The 21,656-nt window shown below is 47.6% G+C and overlaps 1 protein-coding gene across 4 annotated transcripts in view; it reads right to left on the minus strand.

Moving 5' to 3' along the window:
- Positions 1 to 13,173: 13,173 nt before the first annotated feature.
- GRIA1 (glutamate ionotropic receptor AMPA type subunit 1) overlaps positions 13,174 to 21,656 on the minus strand; it is a 126,595-nt gene continuing 118,112 nt past the window's right edge. For all 4 annotated transcript variants that reach the window (XM_009635306.2, XM_035890824.1, XM_009635299.2 and 1 more), the window contains 2 exons: positions 15,705 to 15,839; positions 13,174 to 13,362 (listed from right to left, as the gene is read on the minus strand). In XM_009635306.2, coding sequence (XP_009633601.1) covers positions 13,174 to 13,362; positions 15,705 to 15,839 — 324 coding nt within the window. The remainder of the gene's footprint in view (positions 13,363 to 15,704; positions 15,840 to 21,656) is intronic.

The raw sequence follows: 21,656 nt of genomic DNA on the forward strand, positions 1-21,656 counted from the left end.
ATGCAATCCACCTAGAAGTGGTAAAAAGCAGTAATTACGAGCCAGTCTCTACCGGAGAGATGACAAACCCACCAAACAGAATCATGTTTTCCCTGCTGCACCTCACTGCCTCCGAGCCAACTGGCACAAAGACACTGCTTTTTTATTCCTGTACAAATTATGCTTTTAAGCCTTCCCTCCCTGCGAAGCGTAGGAGGAGCCCCACGTGTCAGTAGTATTTCCGAGGCGGGCTGTTCTCAGCCCAGCACCAGCAAACCTGGTGCTCGTACGAATTTTCTCTCACCTTCGAGAGATGCTGACAACGGGGGCCGGAGCGATGCCCCAGTTACATAGCTGGCACCTCTGAAGGGAGCTGGCACATTCACAGGGAGCAGCCGAAGCTTATTAAATCAGGAAAGTAACACCTACAGAGTGTCACGGCGCTTTCCGCTCCCTCGGTGCTGTGCTCGCAGCGCCTTGTAAGCCGGCTGGTTGGGGACGAGCTCCATCGCAGCTCGTTACAAGGTACTCATTATGCACCAGGGTCTGTTTTATCATCCTCCCTTCTCTCATTTAGTCCTGTCTACCAGCTCACTGTGTCCTTGGCCCCTTCTCCATCTTGCTTTCCTGCCTGCTTAAGTTTCAGGACAAGTTTCCCAGGCAGGTTGAAAAACTTTTTGGAGACACAATTTGGGGCTAGCTAGCCCAAGGAGGGGAGATCTTTTTTGCCCTTGGCAAGTCCATGGCCCAGTAACCTCACAAGTAGGATTACAAACCCCTGGGACACCACAGAGAAGGCATTTCATAGAGAGGGGCTGTTTCGGTGACAGTGGACACTACACTGCTGGTAGACAGCCACATAAATGAAGCTAGAAAAGATTTCCCACACCACTGAATTCCCAGTTATTCCAGTTTCAGGTCAGCTTTCTCAATAGTGGCTGGCCAGGATTGTACATAACGTTTTTGGTATCACCAAAGCTTTCTCCAGTTGGAACTCTCTTGCTCTGACCCTTGAATGTATTTGCTTTTTCCCCCCCTCCTTTCCTTGTTTAAATGTCCATAACATATTGTCTTCTTGGTAGCAAACATCCACATAGCCATCAGCAAGAGTACCCAGATCTTCATCTGCTCTTTCCAGCACCAGGTAGTCTTGCAGTCAGCCCCCTTAATCATGAACTTTCCTTTTCATCCCGTATTTCTATCCCCCAAGTTTGAAGTCTTTCAATTCTTCATGTGAATTAACAGCAGTTGCAAGATAAATCCTTCAGAGAAACTATATATGTACCTTTCCTTCCACTCAGTTATGCTTTGCAGTACAACTCATTATCTTCTCTTAGATGTCTCACTTTGACAACTCTTCTTTATAATCTTCATTTTAGCTAATGAGCTCCCCCACAAAATCAAATGTTTTTGTGAAGCTCATTTACATTAAACCTACCACACCTCCCTCACTTAGAAACACAAGCATCTTCAGGAGAAAAACAAGAAACAAATCACAGCAGTCTATCATGCTCTGCCTTTGGGAAAGCACACGGGGGCTTCTCCCATTTGCAGACTGCTTGCAATGGTTTGGTTGTCCCACTCTGGCCTGGAGCTATGCCATTTGCTCTCCCTGCCACATGGCACTGCCTGGCACACTACAGTTACCAAAAAGGATTTCCTGGCCTGTGAAGTAGCTGGTTTCTCTCACTTGAGGGCATGCATTTCTGAGTTTTGCCTCTGCTCAGTGTATAGAAATCCTCCCTTGCTGTGCCCCAATTCCCTTTAATATTGATGTCATTCCTCCCCCCCATTTGCACCAGTCTCCTGTGAAGCCCCAGGCACATTATTGAGCAGTTTCCAAGCTCTCTCTTAACCCCTTTTAATCTCCCTCCCATTATCCCTGCACAGCAGCCTCCTGTCTCTGTCAACAGCTGAAGAACTTCTTGCTATTGAAGGGATTAACCACCAGTCCCATAGCCCAGGATAAGGAAGATTTATTTCCTCTACACCTGCTTGGAGACCAGCTCAGAAGCCAGAAGGCATTGAGAGAGTTTCCCCTCCTACCTGTGGTATTAAAAACAAGAGAGTGCCTTTTCTCCCATCTCCTCCATCAGCCCAAGAGAGGATACAGGCAGTGATTGATTGCAGAAGCCCCCCTGCACCAAGACAGCAAACTGCCTACCTCAGCCCAGCTCTCCCAGCACACTTTTATAGCTCCTGGTAATCAACCAGTTCCTCCCAGTCTGGCTCAGCTTTGCAGCTAATAGCTGGGTGGGGTGGGGTTAACCCTTTCTCCACCAGCCTTCAGACACAGACCTTTGCACCCCACCATCAGGCAACACTGGGAACACCAGGGATGAAACCCTGTCCCGGAAAGCCATCCCTGTGCCCCTTGGAGAGAGCTAGTGCTGCTGTTGTGAAGTCCTAGCTAATAGTAAGACCTGGCAGGCTGGACTCTGAGCAGTTACTGTAAAGCTACAAATCTGGGCTTTGCTTCTCTTAAGCCTGAAAATATCTTTCTAAATTAACATTTTGGTCCCTTCAAGAAAGACAACGGAAAGAAAGGGAGGCTGAAGTGGAGTTTCTCTTGCCTTACTGCAACAAACCACAGGCTTTTCCCTTCCTCTCTGACCTGGCACAAGGTCATGGCATCACAAAACCCCTTTAAAAAACCATGAGGGTTTGCAGCGTGGGCCTGCCCCTGTGGTTCTGGAAATACTGAGCTCTGGGCTCCATGGAAAGGTCAGGATGGTCTTGGTGGGGTGACCTGCTGGCTGTAGAAGAAGGGAGCCCTCTGGGAGCCAGGAGACCAGGCAGTGAACTGCCTGTCTGAGCTTCTTGTGTAGCCCCAATCCCATGGGAATCTTTCCGTGCCTCAGTTTCCACTTTTCAGAAAAGGGACTTTTGCAGCCCTTTCTGTGCAGATTACTGTGAGAGGGCCCGGGAGTCACTGGGGCGGTGTTCAGGCTCCCTTAGTGCTTTTGGGGTAATGAGGGAATGTACTAAAAAGATGGCATATGGTCTGTGAGGGGTGGGTAGATTTCTCATACACCAGAGCGAAACACTTCTTCAAATGAAACCGAAGAGCTGATCACACTGCGGTCATGTCACTGTGTCAGGATCCTGTCAAAATGGATTGCAGCGTAGATGGAGATATTTGACATCTTCTGAATTCTGCCAGATGTCTGGTGAGGTCTCAGAGAGGGTTGTTAGAGCTTAAAATTTGCTTATGAGTCTTCGGGAATATAGGGTTTGTGGCTGCCAGGGTTGCAGTTATAACCCATCTCCCAGCAGGGGTGCCAGTGGTTGGCCTGGGGCAAAATGGCCACAGAGGGGTTAAATTCGATTTCCCTTTGATTTCTCAATGAGTGCTATAGTTTAGTTGTTTTCCTTTGGAAAGAACGATTAACAGCACCAGGGGTTGCCCTTTCATCTTGTCCTATGGATTACCACACTAAAGGGAATTGATAGTGAGGATATAAAGGTCCTCACATTTCTTTCTCCAAAGAGCTGCTCTTTGTGCTCATCTTTGATTTTTTTGGGGGGGTTGCTGCTTTATTTTTAAATGGCACACAGTTGCACACGTGTGCAAACACGGCTGCACAGGATGCTCACTTTGAACGTATCAACTGCTGCCCATTTAGAAAGATCAATGCTTTCTCTTAAAAGGCCTTAGGAGGTTAGATTGTTTCCAAATATCTCCCTAATTATCCCCCAGCCAAAAAGTACAGCAGCCGCTATGAGCAGATACAATCCACTGTAAATCATCTTCTTCCTGAGAGGGAGAAAGTTTTACCAGGTCTTTGCTGTGTCTCTTCCTACTTCTCAGCTGAACCAGGACTCTGGCTTATGGTGGCCGTTGGCAAATGGACACACTTCAGCACAAAAATGGGAAAGAAAATCACAACAGCCTTTAGCCGGTCTTTCCCCATATTTATTAGACTGAAATCAGAAATGCTGATGACCACTGTCAGTTAAAACCCCTGAAAAACAGAGAACATGGAAACCTCCTCTGTGGCAAGTAAACAGCCATGGGGTCATCCAACACCCTTTGCGAGACCCTGTGGGCAGGATGGTGCTGGTGTCCCACAGCATTGCAAAATGGGGGGCAGAAGGGCCCCCCCTGGGCTGCTGACCCCTATCCCCTCCCCTCCCGGACCCTGCGGCACAGCCTAACCTGCCTGTGTGCCTACCCTGGTGTCACCTTTGCCTGTGTGAGCCGGGTGGAGAGGGGATGGAGGTGGTGAGGATGAACATGAAATATGGATAAAATGGGCTGACCATTGGGGATTTTCTCTCTCTTAAAACAAAACAAAAATCCCAAAAGGCCTCCCCAAACCTAAGCTAGCAGATGCTTTATTCAGAAAGCTTCCTGGAAATCTCAGTTATTGCCTAACCAGTAATTGTGGTCCATTTGGAGCTGGCCCTTGGCTGCAAAAGGTACCTTCAGAAAGGTTTTAATCCTGCCCATCTGCCCTGCCTGTGGGGTTGTGCCTCCGTGCTGTGGCTTCCCAATCACAGCCCTTACCCGGCTCCACAGAGGAGGGGCAGCAAGAGGCCATTATCTTTTAATAGCAATAATATTCAGCACTTAGGCAGGTGTTGGGGGGCTCAGTTGAGCCATTAAGAGGCTCCTGCCCATGCTGAGTGCCAGCGGGCACAGGGCTCTCCTGTTCCCTCCTGTGCTGCCATTGCTTGCTCGCAGCAGCCGGGCACGCATGGTGTGGTGGCCTCGACCTCCTCCCCTTTCCAGCCCACTCTGACTCCAGGATGGAGGGGACTTCAGCTGAAAGCACCCTTGAGGGGGACTCGGACCTCAGCTTTGCCCAGACCGTCTCCATGTCCAGCACTGAGCTGAGCTGTCTGTGGGGCGATGGTGCGAATCACCTGGGGCAGGTAAAGGCTCATCGCAAATTCACCCCTCTCTGTAGCAGGAGGATGGCAGTGAGCGTGTGGACCCCTGAGCGCTGCAGTTTAGCGGCATGCCGGTGAGGTGCATCACATCTGGGCTGCCCCCAGGAGCTGGGAAATGCCCCACCAAGGCAGCAGCCACCGCGGTGGGGTCTGGGTTGGGAGATGCTGCTGAAGTCGTTCCATGGGACAAGCACATGGCTACAGGATCCCCTGTATCCCAGCTGAGAAGCACCAAGCCACAGCAACCTGATTACCTGGGGGGCTTAGGCATTGGCAGATTTGTTGTCCCTACTGCGGTGATGCTGCCTGGGGGTGTGAGAGATTGTTGGTACCAGTCATCCCTGCGACCCTGTGGTGGGGTGAAGATGGGGGTAGCAACCCACAGCTGCTAATCTCAGGGTTTAGCTCAAGCCCATCAGTGACGGTGGCTTCTCTCAAATCCAGTGGCTTTGCAGAGCACTGCAGTGGGGGTTTGTAATGCCATGCTGCTGGGAAAAAGGACATGCCACCTTCCCTGCTGCTGCAGCCGTGGGGCTCTGCCACTGCCCTTCTGGTGTTAGTGGAGAGAGCTGGACCAGCCCTGGAGGGAGCCGAAACACTTTTGCTTTCATTATTTTGATTTATTTTCGCTTTTTTTTTGTTTTGTTTGGAAAGTTGTCCCAACCCACTCTGCAGCCAACAGCGGCTGGAGTCTGTGAAAGGGCATCAGCCATGCTGGAATCACTCATGTCCACCCCTGAGCAGGGCTGCACTGGTCTAACTGGGTTGTGCGGCCACCCACCCGGGACCGGGTACGCTCCTGCACCTACAGACTGCTCTGGTCGTGCCAGCTTCTTGCACAAGAGATCTGGGTCCATACCAGCTTAAACCACTGCAGCACCTCCCCAGGGCTTGGCTGCCAGAGCGGAGGATCTTCTTGCTCAGTTTTTTTGGTGTGCTTTTGTTAAACTGGATGTGCAATGAGCTGAGTGAGGGCTCAGCAGCATGCACAGGGGTGATGGGCAGGGAGGAGGGGAGAGGAGGCGAGAGGGCCCCCAGAAAATGGTGCTGTTCCCCCAAACCTATGGATCACTTTGTAGTGATGCTTACAGATGAGGAGCATTTTCTTTAACAAATATGAATCCAATGGATTAGGACTGATCTAATTATGCATTCTGCATTAAGCCGATGCTCTCACTGTCTGCGGCTGCTAGCATAATTAAACTTAATGTACTTTTAATGATGTCTTCTTAACTCATGCATTCATATATGATTAGAATCAAACAGGACGAGCTGTCACAAGTCTAGGAGAGCTCTTTCGGCAGCTCCTGATGGGACTCATGTTGAAATATTAATAATGCAGATTTCAAGGTTAACAACATTGGTTTTGAAGTGAGGAAAGCTTGTCACACAGTTTGAGCTAATCTGAGGCAACAAAACGGCTCCCCTTTCAAGTTTAGCCTCTTCCCGTCTTGCACATGTGCTCCTGGGAGCAGGAGAATTTAAGTTTTACTTGGTAAAGATGTCATTAAGTGAGCTGGGCTCTGAGCAGCAGCTACCAAAGAAGCTGGGACAATAACTCTGTGGGCACCTTTCGGGGGGTTGCTGGGTGCTCTGTCCTGGCATGCTCAGTCTTCACTCCTCTTCCCCTTTCCTGCTGCTTTTCGTTGGGAGCAGTTTGTTCTAGGGTCTGGCAATCAGAAGGCAAACTCTACTTCTGTCTCTGCTCCTATTTGTCCAAGTGAAATCAAGCTGCGTTCCCCCACCCGGCCTCTGTCAGCTTTGTCAGTAACCTCCTCGGCACAGGGCATGTGCTCCCTTGAGCTGTGCACCTCCTTGTGTGACGGCGCCGGATGAAACTTCGGCATTGCTGCACTGGTTCCAGCATCCTACATGAAGCAGTTAACAATATCGCTATGAAATGTTTGGGGTTTTTTTCTCCTCCTTTTTCTGTTTTTATGGACTTTTCTCTTTTTATCGGCCCATGGCCTGGCAGACAGGTTGTCTTTTGAGTTCCTCAGAGCAAGTTGTGAAATCGTCTGAAATCCTTCCAATGGGAAAGCATTGATTTATTACACTGTAATACTGATGCGAACAACACTGTGTACCTTTAATCTAAAAAGTCAGGTCTTATATAACACAACATGCCATTAATCTTGATGCCAGCTCGAAGAGAGGAGGAATTACTGCCAAAGGGATCCAGAGAGCATGTTAACCAGCCCTGCAGAGTAATGAACATACTTTGTGGTTGTTACATTATACCATATTGATCCTGAGGAATGAAAAGCTACCTTGACAGCTAATTTGGGCCGTCAAAGGCTTCTCTTAATATCTGTGTATGCATGTGTGTGTGTACGTGTACTATATGATTAGTGCATGAGAAAGGAATGTGCAAACATTGGCTAATTACACCTCTCAATATCCCTTCTGGGGTGAGGATCACTGTGTTTCGCTGCTCTAGAGACAGCTCTCCCCTTGCGCACGTTTGGCCGGTGAGTTCACTCGGGTACCAGCTCGGTGGAAATGACTCCCAGCACCCTGCCTCTCCCCATTCCCAAGCCAGTGTGCCTCCTGGCAGCCAGAGGTGCCTCCTCAGGACACGTGAGCACCAGCAAAAGGGGGATTAGTCTACGTGCTCTGGGAACAGCCAGATAACTTAGCACTTGGCAAGGCTGTGGCTCCATATAACACCTCATTTGCAGAGGGGCTCCTTGCAGCCCGAGTACAGCGTGATGGATTATGGGATTACTTCTGCCCAGTGCGGAACTGGATTCACATCTCTGCCCCCATCCCAAAGGAAGGTGAGTTCATTTGCGTTCTGAAGTTATACAGTGATCCAGACTTCTCTGAGATGAGACAACCACCATATACATACCCAGAGCCTCCTGGAGAAGAGTAGCTGGCAGTGCTGAGGGTGGGATTGATATATAGATGAAGGAGAGAAGGGGATGGGCAGAAGGGAAATGGGAGGTGATGCTGCAGGTCAGGGCCGAGTGGAGAATCCCAGAGTGGGAGTGGTCAGGATTTTGATGGAGAGATCAGTCTTGAGCTACCCCTCCATGCCTAGGAGAACCTTTTCCAGGTACTTGCACACTAAATTCATCCCTCATACACTCAAACCATCAGGACCAAGTGCCTGGAAAAGAACAGAGCAGCCCTGTGTAAGAAGGAAGCTGGGAGCGGAGTCAGCTTCATAATGGAGCTGGAGCTACATGGAGCCCAGGCAGTTTTGTCTGGCATCTTTAGGGCTGGGGTTTGCATGTGGATTTTGCCCCCAAAGCTCTGCTCTCCTGCAGGCTGGTGAGCAACTGTGCATGGCACAGTGACCTCCTTGTATTTCTGTTGATTAATTAATTAACTGGGTGGCAGAGATGCAAGCATGGGGGCTTCAGCCAGCAGTGGGCTGCCAAGACAGAAAACCAACATTGATTTGTGCCCACAGGCAACACAAAGGCAAGTGGGGAATCTGTGTTTGAGAGGTCAGCAGCTACAAAAGTCTTCAGAGGACAGGCCACAAAGGTATTTGGGGTTAATCTTGTACCTTTGCTGGTACCTGGACCTATCTCCTCCAATCTCCGAGGTGGTGTTTCAGAGCAACCTCCACTAGCTAAGAACCAGTCTGTGCTTTTATTTTTCATGCCATGGCAGTGAAGAGTACCAGCAGTGTCCTAAGGGTACCACACACAACTGTGATGGGTCATCTGTGCCTTTGTGGTGTACCAACATCTTAGTTAAAAACCCCCACAAAAATGTTCTCCTGGGGACCCAGAGCCGTGTGTGAGACTTGGGTGACTGACCATGTCATTGAAAGCTGAGCACAAGCCTGTGTCCACAGTGAAAACTTCCCCATGTCTCCCAAAACTTTTGATGGAGATGTGTGGTTGAGTTGCTGGAGCTGAACAGGTTAGTGGTGCCCACTGGGTTACAACAAACATTGACGTGTCCCTGCCCCGTCCCTTCACTGAGCTTACATGAGTAAGTTCTCCTTGCATGTGATGGCAGGTAGGCATATGGACAAACAAGTTCAGCCAAATGTTTTTTGAGCATCCCAGCTTTGTGTCCTGATGTCATCCTATAGCAAAGGGACAGACTGGGTGATGCATCTGTTCCTCACCTGCTGCACTTCAAGGTTCAGTGGGTTTTTTGCTTCAATGACTGCTGAAGATGGTTTTGGATTCTTGCTGGAGTCTTTCTTACAAGGAGTATTTCCTTTTGCCTCTAGGAGGGAATTTTTTCCTGTTTAATGCCCAGATATAAAGGAACATTTCTTGTGCATTTCTGCAACCTCACTGGGAACGAAGAGTGAACCACTGAGCAAGAAGAGTGTTTTGAGGGAGGATCCAAGCCCACAGTGCAGTACTGGATGCCTAAGCAATTGTGGAAGACCAAAATGGGCTGATCCAGTGTAGCCTGACCATGGGAAACCTCTCCTTCAGGCCCCATTGACTGGGAGTCTCTTGTGCTTTGAAGCCTGAGGGTTCACAGCCCCTTTCAAAACGTACTAATTCTGTCCCTTGCTGACTCTATCTTTAAAACTTACCAATGGGTAAAAAAAAAACAACCCTTGTGAATGGTGGAGACCTTGAACCTATAACCACGGCCCTGTGGGGTGAGCTGGGACACCTGGTCCAAGGCACTTTTGTGTCTCAGCTTCCCCAGCCGATAAACGGGAGTGACGATATGGGGAAGGGAAAGCCTTCCAGATCTGTGACAGCAAGCGCTATGGAAGAACGTGACATTAATGATTATAGTTAACCTCAACAGCTGTCAGCATCTGCATAAATGTCCAAGGCCCTTTAAATCCTACTCTCTTTCCCCCTTCAACAGACTTTTGGATGAGGAATTTAGCAGGGTAATTGTGTGAAAAGTGAGTGAGAAACATCTTAAATGTCCAAGCCTCTGAAACAGCATGGGAGCTCCTAGGGAAGCTGATCCTGGTGAGGATTTTTGGACCAGTGCTGGTTCTGAATGATCTCTGAGCTGACCATGTCTTCTCTCTCTGTAAAAACAAGCTAAAATCCTCTAATAACCCTCCTCAAAAAATAACCCCACAAGACTCCAAACAAAGCAAAATCATTAACTTTGAACCCAATGAATGTTTAGTTTCCTGACTCTTGGGTAAATATTAGATAGATTCCCAATTTCAACCTGAAGCAGTTTATTTGGCTGCTGTTCACAAGTCAGACACAGCAATAATCAAGGAAATCTCGTTTGATTCAGGTTGGGTAATATTGCCTGAGGGGTAACATCATTTTCATTTCCATACATCCAGCACTGGCACAAAACGGCATGGACAGGTATGAAAAATGGATCATGGATCCTTGGTGCTAAAATTCCAGCTGATAGTTTCATTTTTGTGTAAATAATAATTACCAATAAAAATGTTGCTTGAAAAAAAGAGAATGTGAAAAGAAAAACACTGTTGCATTTGATAAAGCAAAATCCTTTGCAGTACTGCCAAAAGAAAAAAAAATAGAAAGAAAAAACAAAAGAGAGTTAAAACAAATATAGCTGTTAAATAAAAGATCCAGGTACCAAAGAGCAAAATTTAATGAAAGCCAAAACTGTTAAATATGGATTCCTGTTGAGAAAAAATGTCAATGTCTTTAAGAGTTTTACCATTACTCTATTTTTAAGAAAAGTGTAGTAAAAATACATATTACAAGTTAACATTTTCCACGCTTTTGTCCTATTCATCTTTTTTTCTTTTTTTTTTCTTTTTTTTTTTTTTTAACTCCTCCACTGATCAAAAGCCTTTCAAAACTGCATCTCACATCTTCATGTCACGGGCGGCCAGTCCTAGCACAGCTGTGCTGCTTCTCACCAGACCGTCTGCCTGCCCGGCTGGGCTCCCCTGCCAGGGCAACCTGCTGCCATGCGGTCCTGTCTTCGGAGGAGGACGGGGCACCCACGAGTCTCGGCAGCCGGTTCCCACCGCAGGCACCCAGTGGTGCACGGCTGTGGCAAGGTCCAGGACGCGGCAAGAGCTGGGTCAGGAGATGCATCCGAGGGCTCTGGGCATGGAAACAGGCTAGCTTGTGGGATGCTTCCGATGTGCTAGCACTTACACAGAACTGAAGTTAAAATTAAGAAAAGCGGATTAAAAATCATGATAACCAACACAAAGTGACCTGAACAGGTGTTTGGAGTTGCTGATAACAGAGTTCATGTTCGGTGATGAGAGTTGAAGATCACGAGGGTTTCCAGTGGTGGAGAGAGGAAAACATATTGGCACAAGACATGCTGTGCCCGAGCGTAGGACCTTGACTCTGACTTGCTGGTCTCCAAAGTGTCGCATGACAAGTGGGTAAATGAAACAGATACTTCAGACCAGGCTGGTGTTAAAGGTGGTAAACGTATTGCTCTGCACATTCGTACACTAATGGAAACTGGTGTTCAGGCAGCTTCCAGCTGTACTTGTGGACAGCTGCATAGACAGATACTCCTCATAGACCTGTGCCAGTCATTTGCCTGCATCACTTTCTCTTCATCTGCCTCCCTTCTTTTCCTGCTCCTCTCTTGCTACGTTGCAGAAAAAAAAAGAAAAAAAAACAAGAAAAAAAGAAAAAAAAAAAAGAGAGAAAAAGCAGCTCAGAACACTCCAATAGCAGCTCAGTCCCCAGACAGATATTTGCTGGGTCCTGTGAGAAGCTTTGAACTCTATTTGCCATCAGTGATGGATCTGTGAGATGGGACAAGGCTAAGTGGGTTCACTGTGGTCCCTGCCCCACAGATCTTCTCTCTCTCTCCAGATGCTCCCCTGGGAATCCTTCACTTCTGGGGAGGTGTCTCAGGCCCGCCAGGGTGGGAAGCATTTGTCTGTCCATGCCAGTGATTCACAGAACAAACCTTTTGTGCGGTTCTGGAAAACTAGCCTTCCCCCTTTGATCTCCACGCCTGTGGTTGGACTCCCAGCTGCCCATCTGCAGTGCAGGTTTCTGCAATACTGAGTTTGGGGTCAGCAACCTCCTGGCTTGTGGATGCTTCCCCCTCCCTAAGGATACATGAGTGGGAATCTGCTACTTTTGACTTTGTACCCAGACAGGCCACAACTTGATGGGAAAGCTGAGATTGACCAGCCCTGATGCTGTCGAATGTCGTGGACACTTGAATGAAGCTCTTGTAGGGTCTCCTCCTTGGTTTGCTTCAGCAGTTCCTTCCAGGAAAGCCGTTCTGAACAACTATCTACAAAATGTCCCTCTTAATTAGAACAATGGCCATAAAGGGATTTCAGAGCAAAAAGGCAGGGATATTCCTGTTGCAGCCCCATGACTTCTAGCATGTTTTACTGGTTAATAGGCAGCCATCTAGAACTGGATGTCTTGAGACGGTCTATTCCCGGCTCAGGGTGGTTCCCTTATGTGACCACCAAAAAGGGAGCATACACAGAAGCTAAGCAATGAAGAAATGGTTCACAATTGCTTATTAGCCCCCAGTAACCTAGGCAGGAGAATCGCACGTGAGGGGAATGTGGCATTTGCTTTCTCTCTTCCATAAGCAGCAGCTGACCATGATCTTAGACCAACCATCCGCTCTAGTCTGCCACGCATGACGCTCTCCACTCCAGGCACATGATTCTTCTCTTGAACCGCCACTCATCATCTCTGGAAGAATTATCACTTTGTCCTCAGGTTAGCTGGGGTTTCCAAACTCATTCAGGAGTTTTTTGTTTAGGTTCTTTCTCGTGTCAAGTCCTTCCCGTTGCAGGGAGAGCCATCTGCAGCTCTGTCTGCCTCGTTGCAATAACTCCACAGCCAGAGTTCACAACAGAACAACAGAAGGCAGAATCACAATGGACAAAAGGGGTCAATGCTGATGCCCTGCAGGGAGTTCAACTTGCCATTTATCAGATTTTCTTTTTTGCTGTTAGTAGCTCAGACATGGTTTGCATCCCAAACTAAACCAGATTGAAGGACTGAGCAGGGAAGGGGGAAAGGGCTGATGTTACCCTGACACCACAGGAATTAGTAAGAAAAAATATATATATTGCACACACTAAGACTTATTAACAACCAAGTTAAAACAAAATGGCATAGTCCTCATTAGTGTTCCACTGGTTCTTTGATCAGGGACGGTTCATGAGTCTGTTAAATCCCATTACGCTCTCCTTATTGCAGTACAGACCTGTTTCTCTTCTCCTGCCTGTGGATCTGTTTGCAAATAAAAAGGGAAATATATTTGATTTCCTTGAGAAGACCCATCCAATTGTCCCTTCTGTCATCGTCGTTTGTCTTGTTGGTGTTGGGTTTGTTTTTGGCTCTGGAGGGGGTGGAGTTGGGCTGCCCCTGCTCTCACCCAGGCAATGGGTCAAAAGGCCAATTATAATCCTGTAGCTCCCAGGGACATGCCGGTGCTGTGGCTCATGCATGGGATCGTCTGCATGGATTTGGGGAAATCGTGGCTGACCACACGTCCGTTTTCTCCACTGCCTCCTGCTGCAGCTGGCCTGGGAAGGGTTGATGTCCGTATGGCTTCGTTGATTGATTGCTGTGGGATTAAACAAAAACCCTTTTAGGAAGGACGGGGGGGTCTCCCCCTGTCCTTAGCAATGTTGGAGAAATTACAATATAAACCAGTGTTGTCTTTCTGCCACTGTTCTCTCCCTCCTTGTCTCCATTCAGACTCTCACTTTCTGCATGTCCCTACTGCATCTGCTCTGTTAATTCGCACCTCTTCTACATTCAAAATTAAATGTTTCAGCAGTATTTTGGGGCATAAAGCATACGTGCCATATGCAAAAACTATTCAAACTCTACAACATAAGAACAGTCATCCTGGATCTGAGCAGAGGTATTATACACACTTCCCCCATAGATATGCTATTACTACTCCAGTGCTGTTATGTATGGTGGACTCTGACTCACTGCAAGCATATGTTTAATTCTCCTCATGTGAGAAGTTGAGCATGTGCCTATGTTTTTGTCTCCAGCGACGACTGAGGTAACCAGGAAATGCAAACCTAATTCAGGGACCCAAATTTCATCTTCCTGTTCCAGATACTGGCCAAAACGTTTGCTTTCAGAGATCTAAGGAAACCCCCTGTTTGGAACAATTAAACTAAGTGGTGGAATTCACTTAGTTTCTTTGCCTTTAAGCTCTCTCTAAGGGCACCATCATCCTTTCTGGGCTGGGGTATCCAGGTGAAGAATCATCCAGAAGAGATAAATCTGGAACAGCTATTCAGAGTGAGTCAACTTAGTGCCTTGCCAGGGATGGAGCAGCTTCCTGTGCTGGTGGGATCTGCAGCAAGCCTGGGGGGTCTGTAGGGGTTCGCTGAGCAGAGTTTGGGTTTAGAGTGGGATCTGACCCGTCTTTCTGGGCACTTGCCTGGGCTCCACTGAATGGCCTTGTGGGGTGGCCACTGATGGTGGGAGCCAGCCAGAGGGACAAGCTTAGAACATGTAAACATTGGGAGCAACGATTCCTTCCCGTAGTGTCTGGTTTTAACGTGGCAAGAGCACTGCAAGCCAACACTGATGCGAATTTGTGGTCATTTCTAGCAACGCAGGGAAGCCCATACCAGGGCAGAACCTCCTTACGACTAAAACTATGGAGCTATTGCATTCTGACACTCTTTTGCAGTGACATACCTAGCTTTACAGTGCAGACAGCAATTATAATTTAATTTTTGTATATTCAGGGACATTAATTGCTCGCATTATCTTACCCCTGTGCTCAATGTACTTCTCATTGCCTGTAGAATTTTCCAAACCTCAATGGGAAAAGAGCTATTGCACATTTTCAGTGCATTAAGAACGTTATTATTGCTGACAAAACATTAAGCATGTTGTGAAATGGTGACATAAAACCCAAAGAAACAATTGCTTATTTTCCTTTTGATTCTGGGTAAGGTTCAGTGCTCAAGGAAGTGAAAATCTCTCTAAATTTTATGAAACTCCCTGTGTACTTCATATACTCATTCTGACCTCCATGCTCATGGAGAAAGAAAAGGGATGTGTTACTCTTACAGCACTGATCCTGCTGCACCCTCGTACACAATGGTGTCTGTATAAGGGATCGCCTCTGCTAGTCATCTGAGCCAAGACGCGCTTGTTCCACAGATGCTGCATTGAATGTGTATCTCCAAAGCTCTCAAATCTAATCCACTCTTGACATGACACTCTGAAATTTAGGCACACCAGAATTTAGGGCTGAAACAAATCTCCTGGGTCACAGGAAACACGCTTCTGCCAGATCATGACAGGGTGGAGAAAAAAACCCCAAAACATTACAGGAGATATTAGAGGACAATTTCTCTCTAAGAGGACCCATAATTCTGAAGTTGGAGACCCACGTCATCCGTTCCAGGGCAACAACGCTCCGAGCATGTATCACTATTGCCAGCCTGCAAACGGTGCCAGCAGGGTGCCAGCAAAGGGAACAACAGGATCTGATTCATTACCGCCCTACCCCAGTTTTGTCTTGCTGTTGACTGCTTGGCTTTGGGGATGGTTTTTTTTATTGCAGCAATGGCTGTATTGCACCAACCCCAGCACACTTCATCCATGCTGCACACACATTGCCATAGTCTGCTTTCTTTAATTTTAAGGAATGGCAATGTGTTCCTGTTGCTGTTTGTGCTGTGATTTTGCTCTATATCTGGATTTTGAACCAGCATTATGCCACATGTCTGATCATGCATCAGCTCCCCGCTATGGCCCACTTGACCCTCTGTTAGCTTCCTCTGATGCTCTTATGCCTGTCTAGCAAGTTGAGTGACACGGTCACTTCGTTATCCCTATGTCTTGGCTTTCCACCCATGGTCTGGGCTGCATCCGTCTCTGAAGGCAGCTTTGGAGCCGGGGTAGGATCAGAGAGAAGGTGTGAAAGGCCGGGGAATGGGTTGCCACCTTCATCCGCTTTGATTCACTTCTGGACTTGTAACAAAACTCGATTAAGGCAACCAGCATGGCTAGTCCGAGCCCACCGATGAGGATATAGAAAACCCCCGCCACATTGCTGAGACTCAGCGCGCTCGTCTTGTCCTAGAAGAGAAAGGAGAAGGGAGGGAGGGGAGGGCACGTGGGAAGGAGAACAACAAAATTAATATGAGATTGCTCCAGGAGGGGTGCTGCACAATATAACAATGTTGGCATTACATCATCTCCCTCTTTAAACAGGTGACATTTCTAAGAGCATTTTCAATTTTTAATTTGGTGTCTAGTAAATCTAATGTTTCCCTCACACAAACAAATAAACATTTCTTCAGCAATGTGACTCTTTGTAAAGGTTTGGGATCTCTGTTTTTCCATCAGCTAACTTAAATGCTTATTTTACCCAAAATGCCTAGTTTAAATTATTGATTAAAGGAGAAAAAAGAATAAATTCTCCGCCTCTGTGACATTTGCTTGTCCCTGATGTCTCGCCTGAAATAACCCGTTCTCTTGGAAATGCTCATTCCTTCATTCCTATATTGTTTCCCCCGCAAATTCTGTTGCTGAGCAACACATTCGAAATGGCTGGGTTTTTTCTTTTTTTTTTTTCTTTTCCTCTCCAATACCGAGGTTGAGGTGACACCTGAGCTGTCCTCAGAAACTCATTTGATTTCTGTGTAATAAGGCAGTTATTTCATATGCAATCAAGAGCCGTTGATGCATGTCTAAGCTAATTATTTGGTTGGCAATAAATAGGGCTATTAATGGACCGCAACTCACAGTCAGCAGCTACATTCGGATTTTACAATTGCCTAATGAATCGTCACGGCTCTCTGGGGAAGAGGTGAGCCTCAGAAAGACTTGTTTCACTGCTAGGGAAACCGAGTCCCCCCATCTAACCCTGATGTCACTCAGTGCAGCTCTCAGAAGCTTCTCCTCCATGCTGACCAGGTGGAGTTAGGGTGTTGGGATAACCTGGCAGCAGCAGGACCCAAAAGCTTTGCTCAGCTCTGTGTGTGCCAGGCTTCTGTTTCTAGGACACGCTTTCTCTATAGTGCAATCAGACAGAGGTCCCCTGCTCCCTGCTTGTCACTCTTTTGCAATATTGACTCGACACCTATTTGCTGGTACAGATTCCCCAGGGCAAGCCCAATAGGTCAGTGCAAATCTGTTGGAGTGACCGGCGTCTGACCAACATTGACAGCCCCGCTCCCTGGACATTGGAAGAAAATTGCATATGGATCATTTGAGATGCAGTCGCATAGTTAAAGAATAATATTTATGCCTGTAGAAGTGTCTGCAGTTGGGAACAAAGCCTCTGCATGGTTCTTGGTGTTCCCTGCTACTCCATGGACACGTGGACTGGTGGGTGGCACAGCTTGTTCCTTGCCCTCACAGGACACTTGATTCACTTGCTTGGCTTGGCAGGTTTTACAATAAGCAACCCACACTTTTGGGGAGGGGCAAGGATTCAGGAAGCAGAAAACGATATTGGAGCGATGTCAAAAGGGTCCAAAACCAAACACCAACAAGAGCACGGGAGGTTTTGAGACAAGAGTAGCCTGCCTGGCACCAGCACTGTCTTTCAGGCAAGTACGTTTTGCAAAACGCTTCTGTCTTTTGCAGTATTAGGGTTTGGTGGCAAAAAAAGTTAACCCACAAAGCATGAAAACATTTCAATTTTCAAAATTAAAAACACACCATCCTGTTACAGAAGAGAACTTCTTTTTTTTTTTTTTTTTTTTTTTTTTTTAATTGCAAGAAAAGAGGGTTCCAGTCAACAATACTGAAAATATGGGTTTTTTTCTACTGCTCCTTCATCTGGCCTCTCTGCCCATGTGAGCTGCAAAGCTTCTGCCCAGCTGGAGCTCTTGCTGCAAGTTCCAGTGCCATGGGGAGCAACTTCCATCCCGAACCCTCTGCTGAAAGATGCTGAGGTTTGGTGGGGTAACCCCTGCAGAGTTTCGGTCACTGGAAAAAACTCCACAAGTGATCTCATTTTCCATGCTTCACTGATGGACATTGCCAAGAGATTTGCTGCTGTCACCGTGTGCATTGCACCGCTGCAGACACGACAGTCACCGCTGGTGGACAGGTTTGGTTTTTCCCTTGTATAACCTTCGTATGCTGGTCAGTTTGTAATCTTGCCAATGCCTCCTGTGTGCTCTCTGTAATGAGAGATTTCTGCAAATATCCTGTAATTTCTGCAGTTTACATATTTGAAGGATTGTTTATCTAGTCTTTTATAATCTGCCTTCATGCATTTTTTCCCCCAGGCTTGGCTGTACATTTGTTCAGTCGTCTCTTCTCTGCAGGTTACTGGGTGTACTTTTAAGCACCAGCTGAAAAATGTAGGGAGTTTTTTTAGGGAAGATTTAGAAAAGGAGAGCAATTACTCTGAGAAAACTGGGTTACAACACATCAGGTACTTTGCCTCTTCAAATTCAGTCTGAAGGGGCTGCACCAGCTTCAGACTCCTTGATATCCTAATCTTTTCGCCTGGCTCCTTAATGAAAATTGGCTGATTAGCACATGCTTTGTGCTCAGAGGGAAGGATGTGGACAGGCAAGGAGGTGAAGAAGCCTATTTTTCTGTGCCTTACTGATAATTTTCAGCCCATACTTTAACCTTGATTTGACAGAACAGTGAAGATCTCCAAGATATCAGGAACCTCCAAGCTTTGTGTGTGTGAAAAAGAATGACACTGTAGAGAGGCGAAAACCTGTTAATGTTCTCACTCAAATAAATGTATCAGCACAATCCATACCAGGCATCAGAGACTCCACATGGGTCTTTGACTTGCAGCCACAGATCCTTAGGAAACCGGGCTTCCTTGGCTCTGTTGGACATGGGAATACACAAATTTCAAATTTTATTGGCCATGATATTCTTGTATTTCCACCCCCAGTTTGGAGGTCATAGTCCAACAGGGCACCTTCTCAGCCAGCTGCAATGGCAGAGTGGTCTGGCAGCCAGGAAAGGCTTTGCTGGTTCTTCATTTCCACTTTCCTCCTTATGCCAGCAGCGAATTGACCAGTAAGAGAGAGGAGATGACCCAAAGCAGTTTCCTGCACCACTATTTCATACAACTAATTTCAGAGCTGTTGTATTTTTCTTGCATTCACTTTACATTATGATTATTGCTATTCTTATTGCTATTATTACTGTTACTACTACTATTACTATTATTGTTGGAACAATTCGGGTGAACTGAAAGTTGTCTTATCCAGAAGGCAAAGGAAAGCATGGTGAGGCACAGAGGGAGGCAAAAAGGCCAAGAGGGAGATAGCAGCCTGAGTTTCACCTCTGCTACCATAACAATGTTTCTCCCAAGGAGCCAAAGGCAGAGGCAGTTTCAGCAGGGCACTGGGGAACGCAAAACTGCGGGGATGTGGCTGGTGACACAGCCTGCCATCATGAGCTAGGCTGCGAAGTGAAATTGCTCCTGCAGTGTCGATTAATTTCTTGCTCATCCTCTCCTTTTTCTTTTCGCTTCCTTCCCTCTCCCAGCAAGACATGCAGAGCCGTTCTTTCGGCGGGAGTGGCATCTTGTTGCTCCCATCGGCTGCAGGACCAGACCCACACAAAGGGTAGGGAATGCTGTGTGCCTCACCGAGGCTTTGCCTGCTTTCCTGTGCACATGCCTGCCCTAATAATGCTCATAATAATGATCTAGTCCCCAATTACGCTAACTGCTTGAGAGGACCCTCCCATCCTCTCTGCTTGGGCTCTGTGACACCAGATGCTCTCCTGCAGAGCTGCCCATCGCCGAACCAGCTTGTTAGTGGGAGTGTAAATGTCATCGCTCGTCTCCCGCAGCAGCAGAGCGCTGACGTGGGGGGAAGATTGGCAGGTGAAAAGAGAAAGAAAAACCCATCTTTCCGAAAGCCCGGCCTTGTTGCTGCAGCAACCAGGCACCTTCCCGTCTGTTCTTCTCAAACGTGGCACTGTGTCCGTCATCCTCTTTGTCATTATTTATCCTCCTTGGCTGAAAGGCATTAAGGCCAAATTCGCCTGCTATCCCAGGAGCGTTGGTCCTTTCTTTTACCCTGCATGACCAGAGCCTGTTGGCAGCACAGGGTGGTGGCACCCGAGTTCTTGCAGTCTCCATAGAAGATGAACTGTCCTTAGAGCAGGTGGTAGCTCCAGAAGTTGAGCTTTTACACCAAATGCTGGGCTGACTTTATTAGGGTAAGGCCTGAAGCTCAGCGATGAAGGACACAGTGCTGGCCATCAACTCTGAGCACTGCTGTGGGTCTTCCAGGGGATGGGAAGGAGCACATGGATGGCTGGCTGTAGGGATGAGGCTGCCCAGCATGAAAAGACACCTTTGGCTTGAGAACCAGTCGATTCCCTACAAAGGCAGGGCAAGGCGGTAGCAGGATTTGTTCCCCATTTTTTATTGGTTTTTTTAAACAAAAGCACAATTCTTGCAACTGGAGAAGAGGATTGGGAGATCCCTGTGGCTTTGATGAAGGTCCTTTAATTGCATGAAGTGATCCGGCTGCCCCTGCAAGCAAATTGTACCTTGCCATTCTGGTCTGGAAAAAAAACTACCTTTCTCCCATTGCCTTGCAAAAGGGAAGAGGAGAATCACATCCATCTGGCCTGACTTTTAGTGTCCACCTTGTCATTACCCTCCAACAAATGAAGGCATCTCTTTCAAGCCCACAGCACGTTTCATAGCCCACACAAAAAGCTGTCCATCCTGTTCTTGTTCATAAAATGGGGTCCTTCTAGGGAACCACCTAGTTACAGAGCATGTGTCTCTCTTCTGGTCTTATTTCTGCTGTGGCAAGTAGAGGGGGAGTGCAGGAAGGCTGGGAGACAGCACCAGGAATTGATGGATGGTTTCTAGCTATGTGAAGTGCCGGAGGTGCTTGTGCACAGAGAAACCTCAAGCCTGTGGGAAGGGGTGGCTGCCACAGGTTTACTGCAGGGAGAAGAGCAGCAGCGACGTTACTGCCTGGTGCAGGACATGGCCTGGGATTTCCCACTGTCCGGCAATGCAGCAGGGTTGTGGTGGTCCTTAATCAACAGCTCCTGAGCACAGCTGCCCAGCAGCTCCTGGGATGGCATAACATATCCAAATATTCAGCAAAGCAGGAGTGTTTGCCTCTGGAGTTTTAGTTCAGATCCGATAATGTATCTACTCTTTCTTTATAGGGATTTCTCTGTATAAAAACTAGGTGGGCAATAGGTAGGACAGTCAGATTAAAAAAAGGATGCACAGAAGTCAGATACAGGCATGGAACATCATCTGGAGCCAGTGAACATAAGCCTGGGAAACACCAGACTTTTTACTTGGCTCTGGATAGAAACCTTGGATACAAACCTTACATCCAGCTAGCCCCTCACCCCTCTTCCTTAGCCTTCATTTATCCTTCCAAAAGTCCTCTAACTGCAAACTAAGCTAAACTCAAGAATAGACTGAAATGGAAGGCTTTGTCACGCCTGTGGGAGGAAAGCTGTGAAACGGCCTCCAACCTCTCAAGCTTTGCTCTGAACCTTGGCTATTAGAGGAGAAGTGCGTGGTCCGGCTTGTGCCCCCAAAGCACAGGTGGGTTTTGTGCCCACCATGGGCAGGATGGGGAAAGCTGTGCCTGGTGCCCAGCCCTGCCTCATCCCTGGCGCCAAGGGCAGCATGGCGAAAAGGGGAGGAACAGCAGCAGCCAGGCAGCTCAGCTTGTTTGTGGTAGGTGCAAAAGAGCCCAAGAAGCAAAAATAGATAAAACCCAGGTGGGCAATAGGTGGGTATGTTTGCCTGGCTGCATTCACGAGAACAAGTGAGCGATGCAATTGCTTGGTCTTTCAGTAGGTGCGAGAGGGGCTCTGGTGCTGTTAATGTTGATTTTCCTTACTGTTGTTTCATATTGCACTGCTGTTGCAGACATGGGGTGGACACAGAGCAAGGAACAGAGATGCCAC

This window comes from Egretta garzetta, unplaced genomic scaffold, assembly GCF_000687185.1.
Source record: "Egretta garzetta isolate BGI_Z169 unplaced genomic scaffold, ASM68718v1 scaffold270, whole genome shotgun sequence".
NCBI lineage: Eukaryota > Metazoa > Chordata > Aves > Pelecaniformes > Ardeidae > Egretta > Egretta garzetta.